Genomic DNA, 22,708 nt, shown 5'->3' on the forward strand with positions numbered 1-22,708 from the left:
TCAATATGCTGTAAAATATATGATCAAATGTGTTCATCTTAGCTGACAATTTCTTGTTACTTTGATGAAAGGAACCATTGATGTTACAGATCTAACTATGATAAAGTTATATTAATGTATTAAATAAAAAACGTTACAGAATGAGTATAAATTATTCTGAATGATATAATGAAGAGAAAACTAATGTTCTATTTCACTAATTGTTATAAATATTTCATATTTATTTGATATAAATTATGTCGTATTTGATGAAAGTTCCACAAAATATTCATCATTATTATTGATATCATTTATTACTATGGTTCAGGGCTGATATTGGACTTCATAACGTCTAATTTGTTACCAATTCTTGATGTAAATATGTAAAATAAATGATCCTATAGTCAAGTTTCACAACAAATCTCATAATGAAAAGAAATCCCAAGTTTTATTTTTAACATATAAGTTTTCACACTTGTGATACATGAGATAACTGGCCAATAGAGCAAAGTTGATCCTTGTTTTATTGGCTCTAAGCTATTAGCTTATTGATCATATAAAAACTAGTCTTCAATCAACTAATTGCTAGGAATATTTATCATAAAGTCAGGATGTATTGAAGTTAGATTTACATGGTCAATCTAAACTAAGTGATTTAAATCATGTCCCCATATCATGGTTCATTTTATCCAAATATTTGTCATTGTCCAACCTCAATATTTCTAAATTGTAGTATAAAGAAGAAGAGATAGAATTTGCTCATATAACATTTACTGATAATACTAAATGTGTCGAGTTGATAGAAAAGGTAGGTAGATATTTTATATTGATATTGTATGAAAGAAAGAACCAATCTGTCTACAAAGATAACAACTTAGGTTCACAATGATCCTTTTTACCAGCTGGTCCTTGGCCAATCTTTACAGCTGGGTCGACTGGAATATTTAGAAAAGATGACTTATTCATGGTCATCAGATTTTCACCGACCGAGATTAGAACCTATAACCATGTTACCAAGTATATTAACATCAACTTGCAACCCAATTCAACAGAGGTACATCTTTCTGTGTGTTTTAAAATGTTTAATTTCGTACTATTTCAGCCTCCACGATGTATTTTAAAGATTTTGGATGAAGAGTGTCGTTTTCCACAGGTAACTTTTCTCTTTTTGATTAATATTTTTGGAGTCTTGTTTCTTTAAATCTGATGATATGATTAATTACTTTCTTCAGAAACACGTCACACGTCAGTAGTTTATGATTGCATTTTTTCCGTCTTTCCTCTACTTATATCAAGTTTAAATGAAATGAATGGAGTTTTACGTCCTTCTGCATCATGTGGGCCTTATATCAAGTTTAAGGAATGATTCTAAACTTGATGTAAGTAAAGGAAAGACGAAAAAATGTGATTATAAGTTACTGAAGTGTTTCTGAAGAAAGTATTAATTAGCTGAAATGTTAATCAACATGACAATAGTATTTATATACTTTTTATTGTTTTCCCCTTTAGGGGAATTTATAATATAATTTGATATGATTAATATTTGTAGTGTGTTATAGAAGGGTACAATATTATAGTAGTTTATATGAATCATGGGAAATAACTCTGTTATTATTATGTTTACCATAAAGTAAACAATTTGATTTAAAATTTGAAACAAAATTCAGGGTAGATGACATTATATTTTTATTTAATTAACTTAATTAATTGATGGGCTTTCCTTAATTTTTTTCCAAATCAGAACCCTGTTGCTAGGGACCGATCGATAATTGAGTAACCTAAGAACCTTAATTCTAATTACAGGGAACTGATAAATCATACTTAGCCAAACAGCACACTGAGTTCGAGGCTCACGAATGTTACATTAAGGGTCAAGATCGACGGACATGGACGAAGGAATTTGGTATCCAGCATTACGCAGGGGCTGTTATATATAATATTAATGGCTTCCTGGATAAAAATAAAGACACACAACAAGATCAGCTGTTTGAACTGATGCATAATTCTACCAATGTGTTTGTTACTGATCTTACCAGGTTTCAGGTATGTTGGTCTTGAATCTTATTTGTGGAGGCACAGTGGCACAGGGAGGTACAGGCTTGCTTGCTGCAGGTCCTGAGACAATAAACTAAGACTCATGTGCTACAGGCTATGCACAATGAAGATCCCTCGCAGTTTGAAATCCATGAAAGGTGGGCTAATGCTGCTGTCCTTGCAAAATCCCCCTCATTACAAATATTATGGCATTTTCAGTCCTCATGAGCCCAATCAGGTTTAGAAAAGTTGGAAGCAATATTTCACTTCAATGAATATAATTTGTATTTGTAGGATTTATTGGGAGTAAGATTAGAAGATTTAAAAGGGAGACAAACCATATCTAAAACAGCTCGGGGTAAACCTACAGTAGGAGATACATTTAAACATCAGTTATCTGCCCTTGTGGACGTTCTCGACACAACAAACCCTTGGTGAGTTTTTTCTATAGTTCTGAGCCTTCATACAGTGGCATGATCAATCTACTTTCCTCTCAGATAATAACTGTCATAGCTAAACAATTACGTTAGCTGTAGTAACTCTTGTTTAGTTTTCTTATCTTCCTCCAAGATAGCCCATGCATATTGATTAATTTAAAATCTAAATAATTTTTCCCTATCTTGTTCTGTAGGTATGTTCGATGTTTGAAGCCAAATTCTAAGAAAGTAGCCAATGATTTTCGAGATGAAGAAGTGTTATCTCAGTTAAGATATTCTGGAATGTTGGATATTATTAGAATTAAGAGAGAGGTAGGTCTTCAATATAATTAGATGACTTCAACACACCTGGTAACTGACTCATTGATGATATTTAGCAATTCACTATTTGTTCAGGACAAAAGGGACTATAGTCACATATTATACTAGGAATATTCTAAATTATTTTTTGTTCTGGATAAAAGAGACTATATAATCAAACTATGTTATATATTTTTCTAGGGTTATCCAGTCCACGTGCCGTTAGAAACCTTCCTAGCGAAGTATAGTATATTGTTGAAGAATATGAAAGTAGATGAAGAGAACCCTGGTAGATCTTGTCGTCAAGTCTTAGACTTACTGAATTTACCTTCAACAGATTGGCAGGTTGGAAAAACAAGGGTAAGTAACTCGTTATTCGTTAAAGGATGTATTGGGTGTCGTGCTCGTTTGTGATTCATGTAATCAACAGAAGTTCAATAAAACAAATTGGAACAGAGTTCAGAGTGTATGCCAGAATTTAAAATGCAAAGAAAGAAATAGACAAGTAAGCTTTGAATGTGACATTCTGTTTTTATACCATTAGATTGAAGCCAGAATTGAAATATGAAATAATCAGAACCTGTTCAGAACTAACCAATCTAGCGCTACCTTACACCTACTCAAAACACATTAAAATCATACAATTTTAACACTTTCTTAACATAGTATTTGTAAGTTAGGATATTTGTGTACGCTTGAGGTACAATAAACAACATAAACACAATTTCACTTCCCCAGGAAGAATGTGGTTAAGTGATCACCAACAGTTACAATAAAAGCAAATAACTTAAAAAGGGGCTTTAGACCACTATGAATTATCTCTTTAACCCAAGGTTGCACTAACTTCAACTTGCTGGCTCTCAAAAAACCCAACTCCTTGATGATTTTGAGTTAGTGCCCCTGTTGTGATAAACAACAAGAAATGACTTAAAAATTGGCTTCAGACCACTTTGAATTATCAATTTAACCCAAGGTCATACTACTTCAACTTGCTGACTCTCTTACTTTCAAAATGATCACAAATATTTTATTTCTTTTTTACAAAAACCTTACTTTATGATGTTGTTAAAGCTAGCACCCTGTTGCTATTAACGATCAGTTGTACTGATTTCAACTTCAATAGCAGCAAAAAACGGAAGCATGATGTTTATGAGTTATGCCCCCTGCTGTGATAAACAACACCAAAATGATGTAAAAATTGGCTTCAGACCACTACTAATTATCATTTTAACCCAAGGTCGAAATAACTTCAACTTTTTGGCAGGCTGGTGTTACTAAGTTAACATGATAACTCAGTGGGATATTTTAGTTTGATATATGTAACTACTGTGAAGTGGTTGTTCAATTTTTATCCTGTAAAGTCGTAAAGTTTTTGGTTAGTTTTAAATTTCATGTTGTATTATCTTTGAAATACTTGTACTAGATGGTATGTTTACGTTCATTATAGATGTCAGAGAACTAGAACTTCAAGTGATAGGTTCATCCTAAATTGTTAAAATCGTAAATAAATGTTATTAGAAGTTGGGATGGACGCTAGAATCAATGTGGTTTTTTTTGCAAATTTGTAATCTTAGGACCCAAAGGCCTAGCAATTGACCTTGAGGATAGATTTCAGATAAGCATGCACCTCTCTCTCCATCTGTCTCTTGGACACTGGTGTTCTATGAATTGTTGGTGGTCAAGATTAACTAGAATTTATAAATAGTAGATCAATTGATACAAGTCACCTGGAAGAGTTTAAAGGAAATGAGTAGAAACAGTTAACCAAGTTTCTTTACTAGAAGTATTTAAAACGTTTTAAGTTGCTTTAAACAATGTCCAGGAAGATAGACATATATAAGTAGAAACAACCAATAACTTTTTTGCAGATTTCTCGCAGGAAGATTTCGTTTCTAACTCCTTAATAGAAGTCTTTAAATGGCATTTAGCAACTGTCTGAGGACGACAGGAGAAACTCTTGGAAACATTACATAAAACTTTAACCAGTGATTGTTGTTCTATAAAGCTGTGGCTATATATCCTTATTAGAAGCTGCACAGACCATTTCTACAACAAAAAAATACAGTGGAACTCCTTTTAATCCTCACATGTTCCTCTGCTCCTGATAAAATCCTTTTCAAAAGACAATGTCCAGAACGTTTCATACAATATTCTGATTATTCATATCTTGTAGAACTCATATCTCATGTTTCTTAATTAGACAGAATCAATCCTCGGGGACCTCCTTTTCACAGAATATCTATCTTCTAATTTCATTATATACCGTCAGGGGACATTACTCTCTACTATATTATACTATTAATATATATCATATAGTTCTCTTCATTCTTGATACAGTTCATTGAAACTAACGTTTGATTGGTTGAAGGAATGATGTTATCCAATCATATTACAGAATTCAGAATCTGAAATTAAGATATATAGAAAGTGAGCAAATGATCTTTATCTTTATGTGGTTCAATGAAACTTGCGTTTGATTGGATGTGAGAAATAATTCAACCAATCATATTACAGAGTTAATAATCTGATTCTAGAATATAAGAAAATTGGAGGTCTGATTATCATAAACATCAACAAAACTTCAAATTTTATTTCACTGTAATTCGGGCAGAATTCCAAGTTCCCACTATAAAGATTAGTATTAAACTATGTTAGCATCTGTGTTAAAGACAACTTTCGAATTGTTACATGATATTTTGAAAAAAAAATTTGTGAAAAGATGAGATAAAGTTATCTTGTTTCTATCTTCAAAAACTTCACTTTTAATCTCTGGTTTGAAGAAGAAAAGTTTCAAGTGTGTAGGAATTAACTATAAATTTAGTCAGTTCAGTGAAATGTTACAGTTACTAGGATCAACAATTCATGAAAGCGTCTCAGTATTTCCACAGTTTAAAACTATGTAGTTCTTCTGAATTTTTTGATTTGAAAAGTTTCTTGTGTTTTTGATTTCTGAAGAGTTCTGCAAGAATTAAGAAGACCAACATTTTGTTTCTATGTAGAAGAACTCTGGTATTTTTACTGTGTTAGATGTGGTGATTTTTTTATTCTGAAAAGTTTCCAGTGTATTGGATTTAGCTGTTTTTAAAAACATTTCCAACAGTATGCTAAAATTTATTCTACATAAGGAATTAGAATATTCAGTTTAAAAAGTTTGTTATATTTTGGATTGTTATTGCAGAGACAATCAGGCTTTAAAATATATTGCTCTAGAGGCAAACAGCAAACAGGCTGGAACCATTGTGAGAAAAATGTGTTAAAAGTGTTTGTGATATATTATCAATTGATGACTGAATCTTGAATACTAATAAACCTATATATATATATATATATAGTTGAACTCTCTCTTCTAATGCTAGTTGGAATACGAAGCGCCGAAAATCTGACATCGATACTTAGAATTACAAACAAAATCCTAAAATGGAACTTTCAATCCATGAGTTATAGACTTATCTACTGAGAATAAGTATTATAAAAAAAACTCTGACCATTCTTAAATATTTAAAAAATCCAACCACTGGACAATGTTGCTGATAGACACTAGACCGGATCATCCTGACCTAGACATGCCCACCCCACTGTGAATCAGATATTAAGAGTATTATATAAAAATGTTGTCGGTGGTAGAATCACTAAAGAGTATAAAAACAGTAAGTATTGGCTAATTAGTGATAATTAAAATACAGTTAAATTATTAATAACCAGCAGTTTTATAGTCCTAATATATAATTAATATTACAGATTTTAACTTTACTAGATGGTAAATATCAAAAATATTAAACTGGTGGCAAAATGAAATAATTTCTTTATTACAGGATTTATATAGGCTTCATGTTGATTCTATACACTGTAACGTTAAAGGGGTTTATACATCAGATCCAACACGATATGTAATGACACGAACAAATAGAAACAAGAAAATTGCAAAACTATACATACTGCTGGGTACATGGCCTGACAAATGGAAATAGTAAACAAATTCTATTTCTATTTGTGTTGTTCCATATATAATCCTTGTCTTACTGCAGCATTATTATATTTTTGTGCTCTGTCAGAATAGTTTTCTTTTTTTATAAGTCATGTCTTATCGTGTTTTGTCAGATTTGACCCTTAATCTTTGAAAAAACTTTATCAAATTATTCAGCAATATTGTCTGGAGTTTGAACCATCGTGTCACACCCCCACGCCCACGTTATACTTCCTCCAGACCGTGGTAATACAGGCGAGAGAAATTACGTATTCATAGATAAATATTGTCCAATCAAAATTTGTCCTGCTGTTATGCTAGTAAAATCTCAGCCGCTTTGTTTGCGATCATCTAACATTTCCATGCCCCCCCAAAACGAAGTGTAGTGGGCTAAGTTTAATACGGGTTTATAAGACTATGTCAAAACCCGTATTCATGATATGATGGAGTTCTACCATACAAACTGAAATCCTAGAAAAAGTTGAAATGACAGAAATAATGGAAAAATATCACAGTCAGTCAAACAAATAGAATTTATTATCATAGAAAATCTCATCTATTGTAGAAACAGTAACAATAGAAATGTAAAAATTATTCTTCCTTTGAATACAGAAATTCCTGTCAGAATTGTCAAAGTCTTGGAGATTGTTCCTGAAAATAATCCATTTAGATTTCCACTTGGGTGGAACTTTTCAATATTTTAAACAATCTCTTTGACAAAATCTATAAATTGAAAGTCCGGGGTATCAACAAGGTTTGACAGCTTTTACAATTAAAGGAGGGTTCCCAGATTTTATTTTGGCCAGACTCTGTTTAATGCAATATCGCTTGCACAAAAGATACATTAACACAAAAAATACATAAACACAAAAAATACATTAACACAAAAAATACATTAACACAAAAAATACATGAACACAAAAAATACATAAACACAAAAAATACATAAACACAAAAAATACATTAACACAAAAATATTGAGATTTTCATTGACAATTTAAAGACAAGCTGGAAACTTTTGGTACAATGTGGCAATTTTGACAGTTTTTACACTTTGGTTTTTTCAAAAAAAACTTCTAAAGAATATAACAGAAATATAGTTTATACTTGAATATTGACATTTCTACTTTCACTCCCTTTATTAAACCAGTTACGCAAACTGGCGTTTATTTTTCGTAAATTTTTCGTCAAAACACAACAATGATGCAATCTAAGATTTGTGGCAAATTCAAGGAACCAATCTATAAAAAAGGTGAAAATTGTATTAATAAAAGTATCTGAATTAAATGTTGATCTCACTAAAATTATTGGGGTGTAAACGCAATTGATCACGTGACAAACTGAATAAATGACTGTATGTTTGTCACATACCAATAATGCTAGTGAGGCCAACGTTTATATTATGTTATAAAGGGTTATGGTAGATGACTGTTGTAAGTGGCTATGGTAGATGACTGTTGTAAGTGGCTATGGTAGATGACTGTTGTAAGTGGCTATGGTAGATGACTGTTGTAAGCGGCTATGGTAGATGACTGTTGTAAAGTGGTTATGGTAGATGACTGTTGTAAGTGGCTATGGTAGATGACTGTTGTAAGTGGTTATGGTAGATGACTGTTGTAAGTGGCTATGGTAGATGACTGTTGTAAGTGGCTATGGTAGATGACTGTTGTAAGTGGCTATGGTAGATGACTGTTGTAAGTGGCTATGGTAGATGGCTGTTGTAAGTGGTTATGGTAGATGACTGTTGTAAGTGGCTATGGTAGATGACTGTTGTAAGTGGCTATGGTAGATGACTGTTGTAAAGGGTTATGGTAGATGACTGTTGTAAGTGGCTATGGTAGATGACTGTTGTAAGTGGCTATGGTAGATGACTGTTGTAAGTGGCTATGGTAGATGACTGTTGTAAGTGGTTATGGTAGATGACTGTTGTGATGACTGTTGTAAGTGGCTATGGTAGATGACTGTTGTAAAGGGTTATGGTAGATGATGAGAACTTTTGCTGAAAGGTTTAGCCATGGTGAAGACTAGAGCCTTGAACTTTAGTTGTTACCCCTATAAAAATTAGATTTCTTATTTTGGCTTTTTACCAAGGAATGCTTCTCAGAACCCAAACTGAAACTAGATAGATTAAGTCCTACTTCTTTCACCTGATAAAGCTGATGAAATGGGGCAGTGCACAATGAGGGAAATTTACTTGGATAGGAGCAGTAGCCCTACTTAGCTATTATTTTGTAAACTAGAGATGTTGCTTTTCCCATTGAAATATATTAGTTCAGATTTCGCTAAGTGGGATAACTTCTTGAAGATAGATGATTTAAAGAAAGTAATTTGAAAATGTCGATGATGTTGGCTTTTAGTGTTGATATAAAGTAATAACCCTAATTTCAGTTCAAATTTACCAACTTGTGATGTCATTCCGTGAATAAACACTCATTAATTCTCATATTCAAATCATTTCTCAATCCAGTTTCACATTACAATGTAATTTTCACAAGCAGAAGTGAAAAAAAAATTCGGAGAAAAACTTGGAATTACAATGTTCCATCGATTTTCAGAATAGAATTTAAATAAAAGCAATATGGTGGTTGTGAAATAACATTTTTTTGGCGGTTCTTTGATTAGCCTGTCAAATCAGACGTCATGTTTCAATGTAGCTGTTTCTCGGGAATGATATTGTGGTGTCTTCTGTCTGGAAAACCAACAACAGTTTCTTCATAGCTCTGATAAATACCATTGGTTGGTGATTGTTGGTTACACTCTAAAATTTAAAATCTGTTGATTCTGTGGAAATATACAATGGGACTTGGAAATCTGGAATTGTTTCAGTTAAGTTGTAATGATTTTGAATTTGGAAGTAGCGGGTATTGTTGATATCCTTCAAGTTCTTGTGGAAGACTCAGTTCCTGCAACTGATGTTTTTGATGCGTCATCATTAATTTAAAATGATTTTTTTTTTTAAAGCAATTTATCATGCACTAAAATTTTAAATTTTTGAGAATTCTGATTTCAAATGAAGATGAAAATTTCATGTCAATTTTGAAGTAGATTCGTTAAAAATTTCACGCTACAAACATAAACATCTTCTACAACATGAAACACTTAATTAAAAAATAATTAAAATTCAATCTATTTTATTTCAAATTGCAGAAAATCTTTTTTTGAAGTTTTTCACTTTAAAATATGTTTCAGTAGATTTTTTTTTGGTGGTAGCAGGAAGATCTACTAAGCTCATTGAGTGCTGCATCAAACTCAAGGGTGTCTTGAGCATGTTTTAAACACTGGACCATCATCAGTAATCTGTTTGATTGTGCTTGCAAGCTATTAATATAGCTAATCATTGATCTGGTACTAGTTAAGGGCCACTACTTGGTTTACACTGCTCAAGTGCTGCCTCTAGGACAAGGGTGCCATATGCAAGTTTCGGACACTATAACTTCATCAGTAATGTTTTCAATTGAGCACCGTAAAGTACTTACATCTGTTTCGAACACTGGACTTGATGTGTTTTTGTTCCTGGTTCAAAACATTGAATTAAACAACTTGTCGTATCTTCACTAGTGAGTGCGGAAATGAAATTGCAACTTGTTGATCAGAAGATGGTAATCTAGAAGAGCTATGTGGAGTATTATATTAACTGTATTGATTGGAGTGGTTCAACTACTGTGTCTTACTGGCACTGGCTTCATCTGGCTTCTCTTGGTATATACGTTTACAATTTCAATATTTTCGTTTTTTTTGTTTTTGGGAAAATTTAGACTGATTTGTCTTCAAAAGTTGCTGAAGAGTTTTAAATTCATTAAGTAAGGTTATAAAATTCTTTATTCTATATAATTGACAATATATGAAAAAAAAACAAATATCAATGTGAACTGCGAAACTGAAATGAAACCCAGGGTCCAAAATAACAGTTTTGGCAATACATAAGTAGCAGCTAATAACCAAGTTATATGAGGAGGTATATCAATTATAAATAACATATTTTAAAATAAAAAGTGGTATCAGGTGTTTAAAGCAAGGTGTCTTTTTGAGAGTGAGGCAAGTTTACAGTGTCTAATTATCAAACTTAAAAAAAATCTATTCTCTCTATCGACTAAGTCATTCTCCTTTGTGAATTTCCTAGGTTAAGTGTGAACTTATAATTTAAAACTTGCATAATTTATGAGCCAATTTAATTTCTGTCTGGATGTTCTAAGCTATTTCTCAATCGTCCAGACCTTTTCTGTCTGAGTTAACCTTATGTTTGATCAATGTTATGTTATAGATCATCAAGTTGAGATATTCACACATAGCCGAGCCTGATTCAAAATATAAACACGAGAAAAGTCCACTTTATTTGTAGGTAGAATAGATAGTAATAGAAACTATACAGACTAATCTTATATTGTGTTGATTATTACTTACACTACCTACAAATAAAGTGGACTAGTTGTGTTTATGTTTTTAATGGACCTGGATGTACAGAGATATCAGTGCTCGACTTTAATTTTTCATGGTAAATTAACTTGATTAAGGCTACTGCTTGCACTCTGATAGAAATTAGAAATTGTTTTTGAATTCACAGGAAATAAAAATGTCAGGCTGACATTAAAGAATATTAAATATTTAATTTTTCTTCTAGAGAATTTCACCATTGGCTTTTTAAATACCTAATTATGTTAGTCTATAATTAAGAAATGTCATTTTTAATTTTATATTCTGTTATTTTCTTAAAAAATTTTGAAAAAAAAATTCAAATTTAGAGTGAAAAAAATCATCTCAGGAAAGTGTAGAGCAAATAGCTTTCGGAATTATTTAAAACCATTTGCCAGATATTTCATTCTGAGAAAAAAACCTCATCTTTAATAGTGCTGTCACTTGGTTAGAAGAAATTAAATGTTTTAGTAGTTTTTAAAGAGTTTAAAATACATATATAGTTTTTTAGTTTTCACATTGATAAATTGACTGTTTTCTAACTCTTTACTATTAACTGATAATTTGGCTTTCTGCCGTCAATTTTTCTTCATTCCATTATCGGAATTGTGTCAAGGATGCACCATCCAATCATTGACTTAATTAACAGTTCATAGTAAAGGCATCAGTTAGCCTACTTAGAGGATGTAAGGCATAGAACTTGTTACCTTTATCAAATTAAAAAAAATGATTATAAATCAATGGGATCAGTAAGCCTACTTAGATGATGGCTTTAAGAATTTAGGAAATATTCTAGGTACTGTTTAGGTTCTTTGATCGCTTTCAACACCTTGAAATTATTAAAGGGATCAGTGAGCCTACTAAGAGGATGTAAACTTTTAGCAAATGTGTCTTGCTACTTTGATCTCATTCAGAGGCCAAGAATCTGAAATTAAAATGAGTAGTAAGCCTACGTAGAGGCTGTAAATGGTGACCTGTAGTGTATGATGAGACCTAAAATTGAAAACTGGGTTGTTGAAATAAAAGCAGGCCTTCTCACATGTTGTACAACGGTTGTTTGTAATGCTATCAGCCTGTTCGCTTCACAACGGTTGTTTGTAATGCTATCAGCCAGTTTGCTGCACAACGGTTGTTTGTAATGCTATCAGCCAGTTTGCTGCACAACGGTTGTTTGTAATGCTATCAGCCAATTCGCTGCACAACGGTTGTTTGTAATGCTATCAGCCAGTTTGCTGCACAACGGTTGTTTGTAATGCTATCAGCCAGTTCGCTGCACAACGGTTGTTTGTAATGCTATCAGCCAGTTCGCTGCACAACGGTTGTTTTTAATGCTATCAGTCAGTTCGCTGCACAACGGTTGATTGTAATGCTATCAGCCAGTTCGCTGCACAACGGTTGTTTGTAATGGTATCAGTCAGTTCGCTGCACAACGGTTGTTTGTAATGCTATCAGTCAGTTCGCTGCACAACGGTTGTTTGTAATGCTATCAGCCTGTTCGCTGCACAACGGTTGTTTGTAATGCTATCGGCCAGTTCGCTGCACAACGGTTGTTTGTAATGGTATCAGTCAGTTCGCTGCACAACGGTTGTTTGTAATGCTATCAGCCAGTTCGCTGCACAACGGTTGTTTGTAATGCTATCAGCCAGTTCGCTGCACAACGGTTGTTTGTAATGCTATCAGCCTGTTCGCTGCACAAAGGTTGTTTGTAATGGTATCAGTCAGTTCGCTGCACAATGGTTGTTTGTAATGCTATCAGCCAGTTTGTTGTACAACGGTTGTTTGTAATGCTATCAGCCAGTTCAGATGACAATAAAAAAGCTACTTGTACCACTATGTAGTATCATAGGACTATATTTTACTTCATCTGTCAGTATTGAAGAGTTCAGTCAACAACTCTCAAGATTTCAGATTGTTCTTATATCTCTTTCAATCTAATAAAAAACAGAGAGGAAACAAATTCCAAGACCAGTTCTTGCAGTTGCACAAGAACTAAGCATTTTAGGATCTTACTATAACAAAAGCTTTCAGATATTTTAACAGCTTGAGTGAAATTAGTAATCATTTCTATGATTAGAGGAATCACGGATATCTGATGGAAATTGGAATGGTGCTAATAGAAGCCATAAATGACCTGATTACATAAAAAAGAGTTTAAAAACCACTTAATAATCCCTTGAAGATCTTGAAGTTGGAAATACACTAGTGGCTTAATTCCCCTAATTGCAGACTGGCCTTGCCATTTATTTTAACTTAAAAAATATACAATTCACCCACTGTTTAAGTATCATAGGCTGAAAGATTCTGCCCACTGAAAACGGTTTCTTAGTGATGAATATTTGAATGTTTATATTTCTAAGTTGGCATGTTCTAATCATAATTTGTTTCAGTACGAATTTCCACTTATCAGACTGATGCACTTAATATTGCTGATTAATTTACTTTTTATCTTAAAATGTGGAATTCATGCAGCTGTTAAGCATCAATTTAATATTTTTTATTTTTTTAGTATAATGTTATTTATTGGTCTATCAGTACACTTGAATAATGTTGAAAGAGAATAGTCCTACGTGGAATTTTTTTAAAATTTTTATAATAATTTTTGATTTAATATCAACCACACCCCAGTTTCAAAGTTCTAACATGAATAATTTTTAAAATTCAGATTTCTTTTCAATTTGTTAAACCTGGGTCAGTCTAACTTCAGAGTGTTTCAATATTCAAATATCCTCAGTTTAATTTCTTTAATTTCCATTGAAAATTTGACATCTTGACGCTGTTACCTGTAACAAAATTATTTCTCCAGGGCCTGTGCTTTTATTAGTTCTTGTATTGATTTGAGGACCATCTTCACCTAGAATGTACTATTAGAATTATAGAAAGTATAATTTAAACATCAGAAGAATGACTCAAGAATCAGAAAATTCAATTATCTTCTGTCTGGTTTTTAGTTCTTTTTTCACCTCTTTTTCTAGAGAGTTAATAATTTAACCGTAAGATAAATTTGCCCAACAGGTGTGAAATTATGTTTACACTCGTATTGTCGTATTGTTTACATTTTTTAAATTTTGTGTATGTGTTTTCTTACCTTATTTCTGAAATGGGAACTATTGCTAGTTTTAGACATCAAGATTATTTATATAATATGCGTCACATCAATACAAAAATCGTTCATTTTGGCTTAAGTTTTTGGGAACAGTTGCTAGTTTTAAATACACAAATATATGTTTTAAAATTTTCGTGTCTTTATTATGTGAAAAATTTAAAGGATATATCTTGATTTAAATTGTTCTATCACTCATATTAACCTTTGCTTCTCTGAAATTTAATAATTAGATGTATTTATTATCACTATGGCCTCTCATTTCCTGTGAGATACAAGATATGATTTATTACATAATGATTTACTTAAAGTCCGAAACTTTCCAGATTTTACTGTTTTAACATATATCAGCCGAGATAGAATAGCCATTGGAGAATTTATTAATTAAGAAACTCTAAAAATTTTGTCAAGCTTATTTCTCCACCTTAAATTTTTCAAATCTTAACTCTTCAAGATATCCGGATTTTTCAACCCGGTTTCCCCCTGTAAGAGGGGCTGACATGGAAAAAGCCTCTAGTCGTTGGATTGGACAATAAACCGTGGCTCAGTGTGCTACAGGCTGTGCACATTAAAGATCCCTCGACAGTTAAAAAATCTGGCAAAACTTCCCTCATTGCACCCTGCATGGCGTTGCCCGTCTTCATTAGCCCACATGGTGCAGAAAAGTAGGACGTAAAACTCCATTCATTTCATTTTATTTTTGTCAAACAGAGCAGCGATGATTACCCAATATATAACAATATGACCGTTACTAAGTGACATCATACAACGTTGATGTTATATGCTTTTAGTTATATTACTTGGAGTTCAGGGTATATATTGTTTTATTTCATTCATACTCAAACAGTTAAGTCTATTTTTGAGATGTGTTCATTAGTGTCACAATATATGGTACAATTTTTCTGACTATTCCATGGCTGACATCTGTCAACTATAACAATGATAATATATTATTATGAATATAAGAGTTAAGAAGTTTCGGACTAGAAGTGAAATATTGAAAGTAGATTACTCATGTTTTAATATTTATTGAGATAAAGATTATGTTTTTTAAGTAAAATATTTTGTATTGAAGAATAATTTAGGATTGAGTAATAATTTAGGATTGAGGAGTATAATATTCAAGAAATCTTAGAACTCAATTCATGATAGAAATATATTCTGTTGTAAAAATTGAAGAAATGATTTAAAGGATATTATGAGAATATTAAAATTTGTGATTAAACTAGAAAAAAGGATGAGTGAAAAAGGGAAACTGTAAATAGTAAAGCTAAACTATGTCCTACTTGGATGTTTTGTAGGAGGCTGAAAAGTGATATGGGAAACTTTGATTGAGATTTATAAGCTGGTAAATTGAAAAATAGGATTTCTTAATAAGGAAGAAAGAAAGAACTATATTTTAAAAGGATAACAGCTTAGCTTCACAAGGATCATGTCTATCAGCTGGTTCTGGAACAAATCTCTAGACTTTGATCTTAACAGATTATCTGTACCCATTTACAGCTGGAATAATTGAGATCTATCAGCTGTTAAAATGAAAAAATACAAGCAATATACTCTTTCGAAAAGACATATGTTCTTAATGGCTTGATTACAGGTTTTTTTATGGTAATATTTGCCGGTCATGTCAGACTAAAGCTTCAAAGTGATGGTTTTTTATTGAATTGCTTTTGAAGACTTCATCTGAATCAAGTTCAGATAATCGAACATCAAAAGAAATCAATTAATTGTGTTGTAATTTCAGGTGTTTATGAGAACCAGTGTATTTGAACCTTTGGAAGAAAAACGCCAAGAACTATTGATAGAGAAAGTTACGATTATACAGAAAATATGGCGGGGATACGTCAAACACAGAGGTAATAATTTACATGGACTTGGACTTAATTATACACACCAATAGGATGATAGATAAGATTATTAAGCATCATTTCAGCTTTTCAGGGATTATACAGAGCTTTTCTAATAATACCTTAAGATCTTTGGAGTAGTGACGTCATAAAACGCTTAGTGGAATTAAAGACAGATGTCTGAAAAATAAAATGGTGAAAATATATCCTATCTGTGCTTCTGATATTGTTTATTTGATATTTGAACCAAGTAGCTTTAAAACTGGAGCCCAAGTCCCAAAGTTTTTACCTCCTTTTCAATGCATGATGGTCCTAATAAATTTCGTCTCCAAATTTTAATTATTTTTCAATGAATTTTTCAGATTATTTACATATGAGAGAGGCGGCCATCATCATACAACAGAATTTCCGAGCTTTACGATACCGTCTGGCATTTGTTAGAAAACGTAAAGCAGCCATTGTCATACAGGTAAGGGTTGAAAAATATAAATTTATATCGTTATCAGAGAAAGTCAGTGTTAGATGTATTTTATTGAAACTAAAAGTAACAGTAGAATATTAAATAAGTTTATTAACAACAGAACAAGTAACTTTCAGTGTCTGTTAAGTTTTATCAATATTTTCACAAGTGACTTTTCCTTTATCTTTATATTTTGATTATTTTGATTGCTTTAATTAGCTCCCTTTAATATCTATAACATTATAAATACCAAGTTAAAAATGTAACCAAAAAAATACAGAAAAAAATAGCTTGGCTGTAAATTTAATATATAATAAGTTTTTGGCTCACAATAGAAAATGCCATGATTATTAATGAAACTTTCTTATCAAATGAAATTTTTTGTTTAATATTTGTCATTTATTTCAATTTAGTCGTATATTCGTGGTACGTTGGCACGGAAAGTAGCGTCTGGATTGAGAACTCAGAAACGTTTAGAAGAAGAGAGACGAAGACAGGAAGAAATGGAGGCTGAGAAATTGAAAGTACAACAGGCCGAAGCTGATGAAACCGCCATCGAAGAAACATTAAAGTAAGTTTTGAATTTTTTTGGTTTAAACTAAGGCCACTTCATTATGGTTCTGAAAATTAACTAGAATATTTTTAAAATATCTTATTTGCTCAAAAAACAAAATCAAAAAGATACATGAGATTGATATGTGATGAGTTTTGTACTATGACAATCTGTGACTTCAAACAAAATGGAGTTTTGAAAAGTGTACATCTTGTATATACAGGACATCAGTTAATTGTCTCATTAAAAAATGTACAGTTTGATAACATTGTTAACATTATTAAGTTTGGTGGCATGCTATTGAAATTTGATTTTGAATACTTGTGAATTGAAAGATAAAATTTTATTTCTGAGCTGACCGTGATCAAAGAGTAGACACTTTCTACCAGAGGTTAATTTCAAGAAATATCTCAGGAATGAAAGGGAGTCTAACAATGTATATATTGTAGCACACAGGCCTTAAGCCAATTTTCCCATCAAAAACAACTGGACACTTTTCTCACAGGGAGATAATTTCAAGAAATGATTTGTTTCAGGGAATCTCAAGAGGAGCTAGAATCTCTAACTAATATGATCGAATCGATGTGGTCTCAATATAAACCTCCTGTCTCCCCTAACAACATGGACCTGGATCAGATGTTTAGTTTCCTGACAGAACAGAAGATAGAACTCAAACAGCAGATCAACGAGAAGGAGAAGGCGCTAAACCAGATCAATCAACAGTTTCAGGAACTTGATGATCTCTGGAAGGAGGCTGACGCTTTGGTGAGTTTGTTTGGTGTTTTTTTTATTATTTATTCCCTGAAATCTTTCTGTGAGTGCTATAATCCTCCCGATGCATCAACTAACTGAAGCTTTTAGAATTTTTAGTTTTTATTATTTGAGAGCGTAGTTACTATCCTTGGATGCTAATAGTAATACCATCTTAGATTGAGTGAGGAGTGAGGATCACAGAAATTCACTCTTTGGAAAGTTTTACTGTGTCTTTTATTTGTTAATCCCAGTGTTTCTATTATTTGGTACTAGCTAGTACCTCGTAGGTAACATCTGATAAGTCTCATTGATTATTTATAATATTACTATGATATCAACAGTAGATCCAGTCATATCTGTCAACTGTACAAACGATTTTCAAATTTTGATTTTGTCATAAGTGAATTTAGATTTTAAGCAATTTTAGAAATGGCATAGTCAAAATATAGTACACATACTGCAATTTAATTCTGAAATTTCTTACACAAATTACACTCACAACTAATAAAGCAAATATTTAAACAACAATATCCCTTTGATGTAAATAATTAAGTCTATAGCTCTCTCTTCAATCACATCGATCAGTCAGCGGTAATAAAAATAAAATGAGAAATGTTTGTGGTCTGAGATCAGAAAGATTCTGTATGAGTAAACTGTTATTAAATAAACTCCAACAGTCTCATTAATTTACACCAGTGATTGATGATAGAATAAATACTTAGGCTCAGTTCACATTGGTACTAAGGCTGTGTTCAGATTAGTACTGAGGCTGTGTTCACATTGATACTAAGGCTTTTTTTCACATTGTTACTAAGGCTGTGTTCACATTGGTACTAATACTAAGGCTGTGTTCACATTGGTACTAAGGCTGTGTTCAAATTGGCATTAGAGTTCGGATTTTCCCGTTTAACTTGGACTTAAAAGAGGTTACAAAAAATACTAAGGATCTGTTCACATTGGTTCTTAGGCTTTGAATTTTCCAGTTAAACCAGGTATAAAAAATATTAATTTTGTTGCAAAATGTTGGGAGAGGGATGTGATTCTTGTTTTATCAAAACATTTGGTGATAACTCTTTCAAAAAACATTCTAAATAAATTAGCACATACTCTTGCTTGGATTGCATTCATTTTATAATAGGAATAGATTTCCTAATTTCTTGAAGGCAAGGAAAGAGGGTGCGCACTATAGATATAACAGATATTACCTATTGTTAGAGTCAAGGAAAGAGATGTGTATTATATTCAAAATTATACAGTATATATAGTGAATATTCTGTATGACATTTAACATTTGATAAGACTAGGAGTTAGAATGAATAATATATATTAGGTATTGTAATAGTATTATGTATATTAATTAATTAATGAATTCGTTAGTGATATAACCAGCTTTTAGGATTTATTGGGTGTGTTGTCATTATTTACAACCTTTTTATCGGTATGTACGTTTCTTGTCAAATATTTTGATCAGTTTGACATCCTGCTCAATGAAAGGGAGTTTTACATCCAACTTTTTTTTTTATGTTTTAGACCTAATTTTGTTTAGTGTATACTCTTGTATTGTTGCCAGCTTGTAGACTTTTTATAATCTGGAGTTTTTATGTTCAAATGTCCTCTTGATATATTCAATGTCAATCATTTGTAAACATGAGCTGGACATGACTGGCAAAGACAAACTAATTAGCATCCCTGACTGTCAATGTTTTAAGTCTTCAGACAGAATTGAACACCCCAAAATGGGTTATGTTTCAGACAATATTCTGAATCGTGGAAGCCCTACTTATATTAAAAATGCTAGAAACTTTACAGGCTGTGCACGTTAAAGATCCCTCAACAGTTGGAAATTGAAAAAGAGCAGGCTAATGCCACGGTGCTGGAAAAATTTCCCTCATTGCACACTGCATGGCATTGCCCGTCTTCATTAGCCCACATGGTTCAAAAAAGTAGGCATAAAACTCCATTTCATTTTTTGCACCAAATTGGGCTAATGACATTGTCACTAGCCTGCTATCCAACACTATCCAACTGTCAGTATTATGGATAATAGAAGTGAAACCTCAACCGTCAATATCCACCACAGTTGGATGTCTTGGCACTGTGAAATTACAGAACAGTGTGATATTGGAACCGTGGTTCTTGAAATGTCTTTGATTATCAGGAACCGAATTATTGGCTTATATCAGAACATGTCAATGTTTGTTCAACTTTAATGTCTGATTTTCATTCCTGATGAATGCTAGTATAAGTTGATTTATTTGGTATATTTTTAAATCTCTATCTAGAAGTCTCGAGGCTGAGTTAAAACAGCATGAACATTTTTTTTGAAATTTTAGAAGGAAATGAGTTTTTATAAAACATGAATGACTTCCTCTATTAAGTTATATAATGATATATCATTCACTCATATCAAGATATTTATTCTGTATCTTATTGTGTGTATCCAGTCATCTAACACTGCTGTAGTTATTAGTGTTAAAACAAATCACCAGATATCTTAGATATATTAGAATCTGAACAGTATATTTACTAGTGAATATTCAGAGTTAGGGATGAAATAGACATGGTAAAAAACAGTAACCACAATTAGACACAGAGTCAAGTTCATAGAATTACAATTCTTTATAGATATTAGGAGGTGAAAACTGACTCTGGGCCGACTGTCAGAAGTAGAGGCACAGGCATCAGAATTTTTCTTATCTAGAGGAGGATTCGAAACATAGAGTTCATTGAGAAGAGAATAATGACGTACGAAATGAATAAATTACCAATATTAGTAATTAGTGAATATTAAGTAATTAAGGCTAATTATAAATGTATTGTTCTATTAATTAACCAGATTGTCTAAATGATAGTATGAAAAGGGTAGTTCATAGGTTGCTGAGAAACTCGATAAAGTCACTCTGTTTTGAACTGTTTTTGTAATTTTGAGAGTTTCTGTAGCCATTGTGTTATTCAGTAATTACAAATAGCTAGTTGGTCAAGGAAATAGTTTCTTTTTTTTTTACTTAGAACTTTATTTTGTGGCTGGGTTTGTCAACAACATAACTAATTTTGAGAGTCCACATGACTACATGTAGCTTGTTGGCAATTAATCTGATAACTCTGGCCTCTACCTAGTTCCTAAAACATGATATCCCAGTGTCAGGATAAACTAGGATATAAAAACAACATTAAATGTCTGGCCCTTTATAGCAACCATATCACATCTGTTTATCACATCTGTTTATCATGTCTGTTTATCACATCTGTTTATCATGTCTGTTTATCATGTCTGTTTATCACATCTGTTTATCATGTCTGTTTATCATGTCTGTATATCATGTCTGTACATCACGTCTGTTGATCACGTCTGTTTATCACGTCTGTATATCACGTCTTTTTATCACGTCTGTTTATCACGTCTTTTTATCACGTCTGTTTATCACGTCTGTTTATCACGTCTTTTTATCACATCTGTTTATCACATCTGTTTATCACATCTGTTTATCACGTATATCCAGGCCCGCATTTCTAAAAATATTGCCGATTAACGTAAAGCGTAAACGTAATAAATTAATGATTTGACAACATCAATAGTAACGTTTTTCTTCACTTAACGTGGGAGATTAGTCATACAAATTTTTGAGAAACTGGCTTCAGGGTGGGACTAAAGTTTTCATGCTAGCTGGTAATAAAATTGGATAATTCAGAGATTAAAAAAAGAAATTAAAATTTGATACAAAATAAGAATTCTTTGCTAGTAATATTAGTTGTAAAGTTTGATATTTTTATAAAAAAAAACAACAACAGAAACATTACCAAGTCAATTTGGCATCAATTCTTATATTTTCTGTTAAAATTTGGAACTATTTTGAAATTTAATGGATGATAAAACACAGATTAGTTTGTTTTTTGAAATTTGATTAAACAATATTGTTTTACTGATAGGTTTTAATTAGAATTCTTGGCTGGTGGTCTGACATCTTTATTGTGTTGCCACTTAAGATACAAGCCTGCACACTTATAGAAATTTACAGTTTTTTGAAAATTTTGCTGTTCTAAGATCCACCCCAGATCCAGGAAAGATCATTACTAAAAGATTTGGACAAGGACCTGTTTCCTTGTGAACCTTAGTTGTCATCATTGTAAGAAATACTACTTTCTTGACAATGAAGCTGGAAGATCCTCCTTGTAAAATCATGGCCAAGAGGTTTGACTAAGGACCAGCTGGTAGACTGGATCATCCTTGTTAAAACAGTACTAAGATTTCTGACCAAGGACCAGCTGGTAGACTGGATCATCCTTGTTAAAATAATGCTAAGATTTCTAACCAAGGATCAGCTGGTAGACTGGATCATCCTTGTTAAAACAATGCTAAGATTTCTAACCAAGGACCAGCCGGTAGACTGGATCATCCTTGTTAAAACAATGCTAAGATTTCTAACCAAGGATCAACTGGTAGACTGGATCATCCTTATTAAAACAATGCTAAGATTTCTAACCAAGGACCAGCTGGTAGACTGGATCATCCTTGTTAAAACAATGCTAAGATTTCTAACCAAGGACCAGCTGGTAGACTGGATCATCCTTGTTAAGACAATGCTAAGATTTCTGACCAATGATCAGCTGGTAGACTGGATCATACTTGTTAAGACAATGCTAAGATTTCTGACCAATGATCAGCTGGTAGACTGGATCATTCTTGTTAAAACAATGCTAAGATTTCTAACCAAGGACCAGCTGGTAGACTGGATCATCTTTGTTAAAACAATGCTTAGATTTCTTAGACTGGATCATCCAAATTGTGATGGTTGTTAAAAAAATTTTTTTTTCTTTTTTTCCTTCTCATCAATTCATTCTATGAATATACCTGACAGAATAACTCAGAGGAA

General features: G+C 32.3%; 1 protein-coding gene across 1 annotated transcript in view; it reads left to right on the plus strand.

Annotated features, from left to right (window-relative positions):
• Positions 1–22,708, plus strand: part of LOTGIDRAFT_119149 (hypothetical protein) — a gene marked incomplete at both ends in the record, with an annotated part of 95,251 nt that overhangs the window by 42,716 nt on the left and 29,827 nt on the right. Inside the window, 10 exons of the mRNA XM_009057582.1 lie at positions 723–787; positions 1,082–1,132; positions 1,783–2,022; positions 2,308–2,447; positions 2,645–2,762; positions 2,952–3,110; positions 15,969–16,080; positions 16,434–16,540; positions 16,945–17,102; positions 17,621–17,853. Of these exons, the coding sequence (XP_009055830.1) occupies positions 723–787; positions 1,082–1,132; positions 1,783–2,022; positions 2,308–2,447; positions 2,645–2,762; positions 2,952–3,110; positions 15,969–16,080; positions 16,434–16,540; positions 16,945–17,102; positions 17,621–17,853 (1,383 nt within the window). The remainder of the gene's footprint in view (positions 1–722; positions 788–1,081; positions 1,133–1,782; positions 2,023–2,307; positions 2,448–2,644; positions 2,763–2,951; positions 3,111–15,968; positions 16,081–16,433; positions 16,541–16,944; positions 17,103–17,620; positions 17,854–22,708) is intronic.

This window comes from Lottia gigantea (assembly GCF_000327385.1).
Source record: "Lottia gigantea unplaced genomic scaffold LOTGIsca_30, whole genome shotgun sequence".
Classification (NCBI taxonomy): Eukaryota; Metazoa; Mollusca; class Gastropoda; family Lottiidae; genus Lottia; species Lottia gigantea.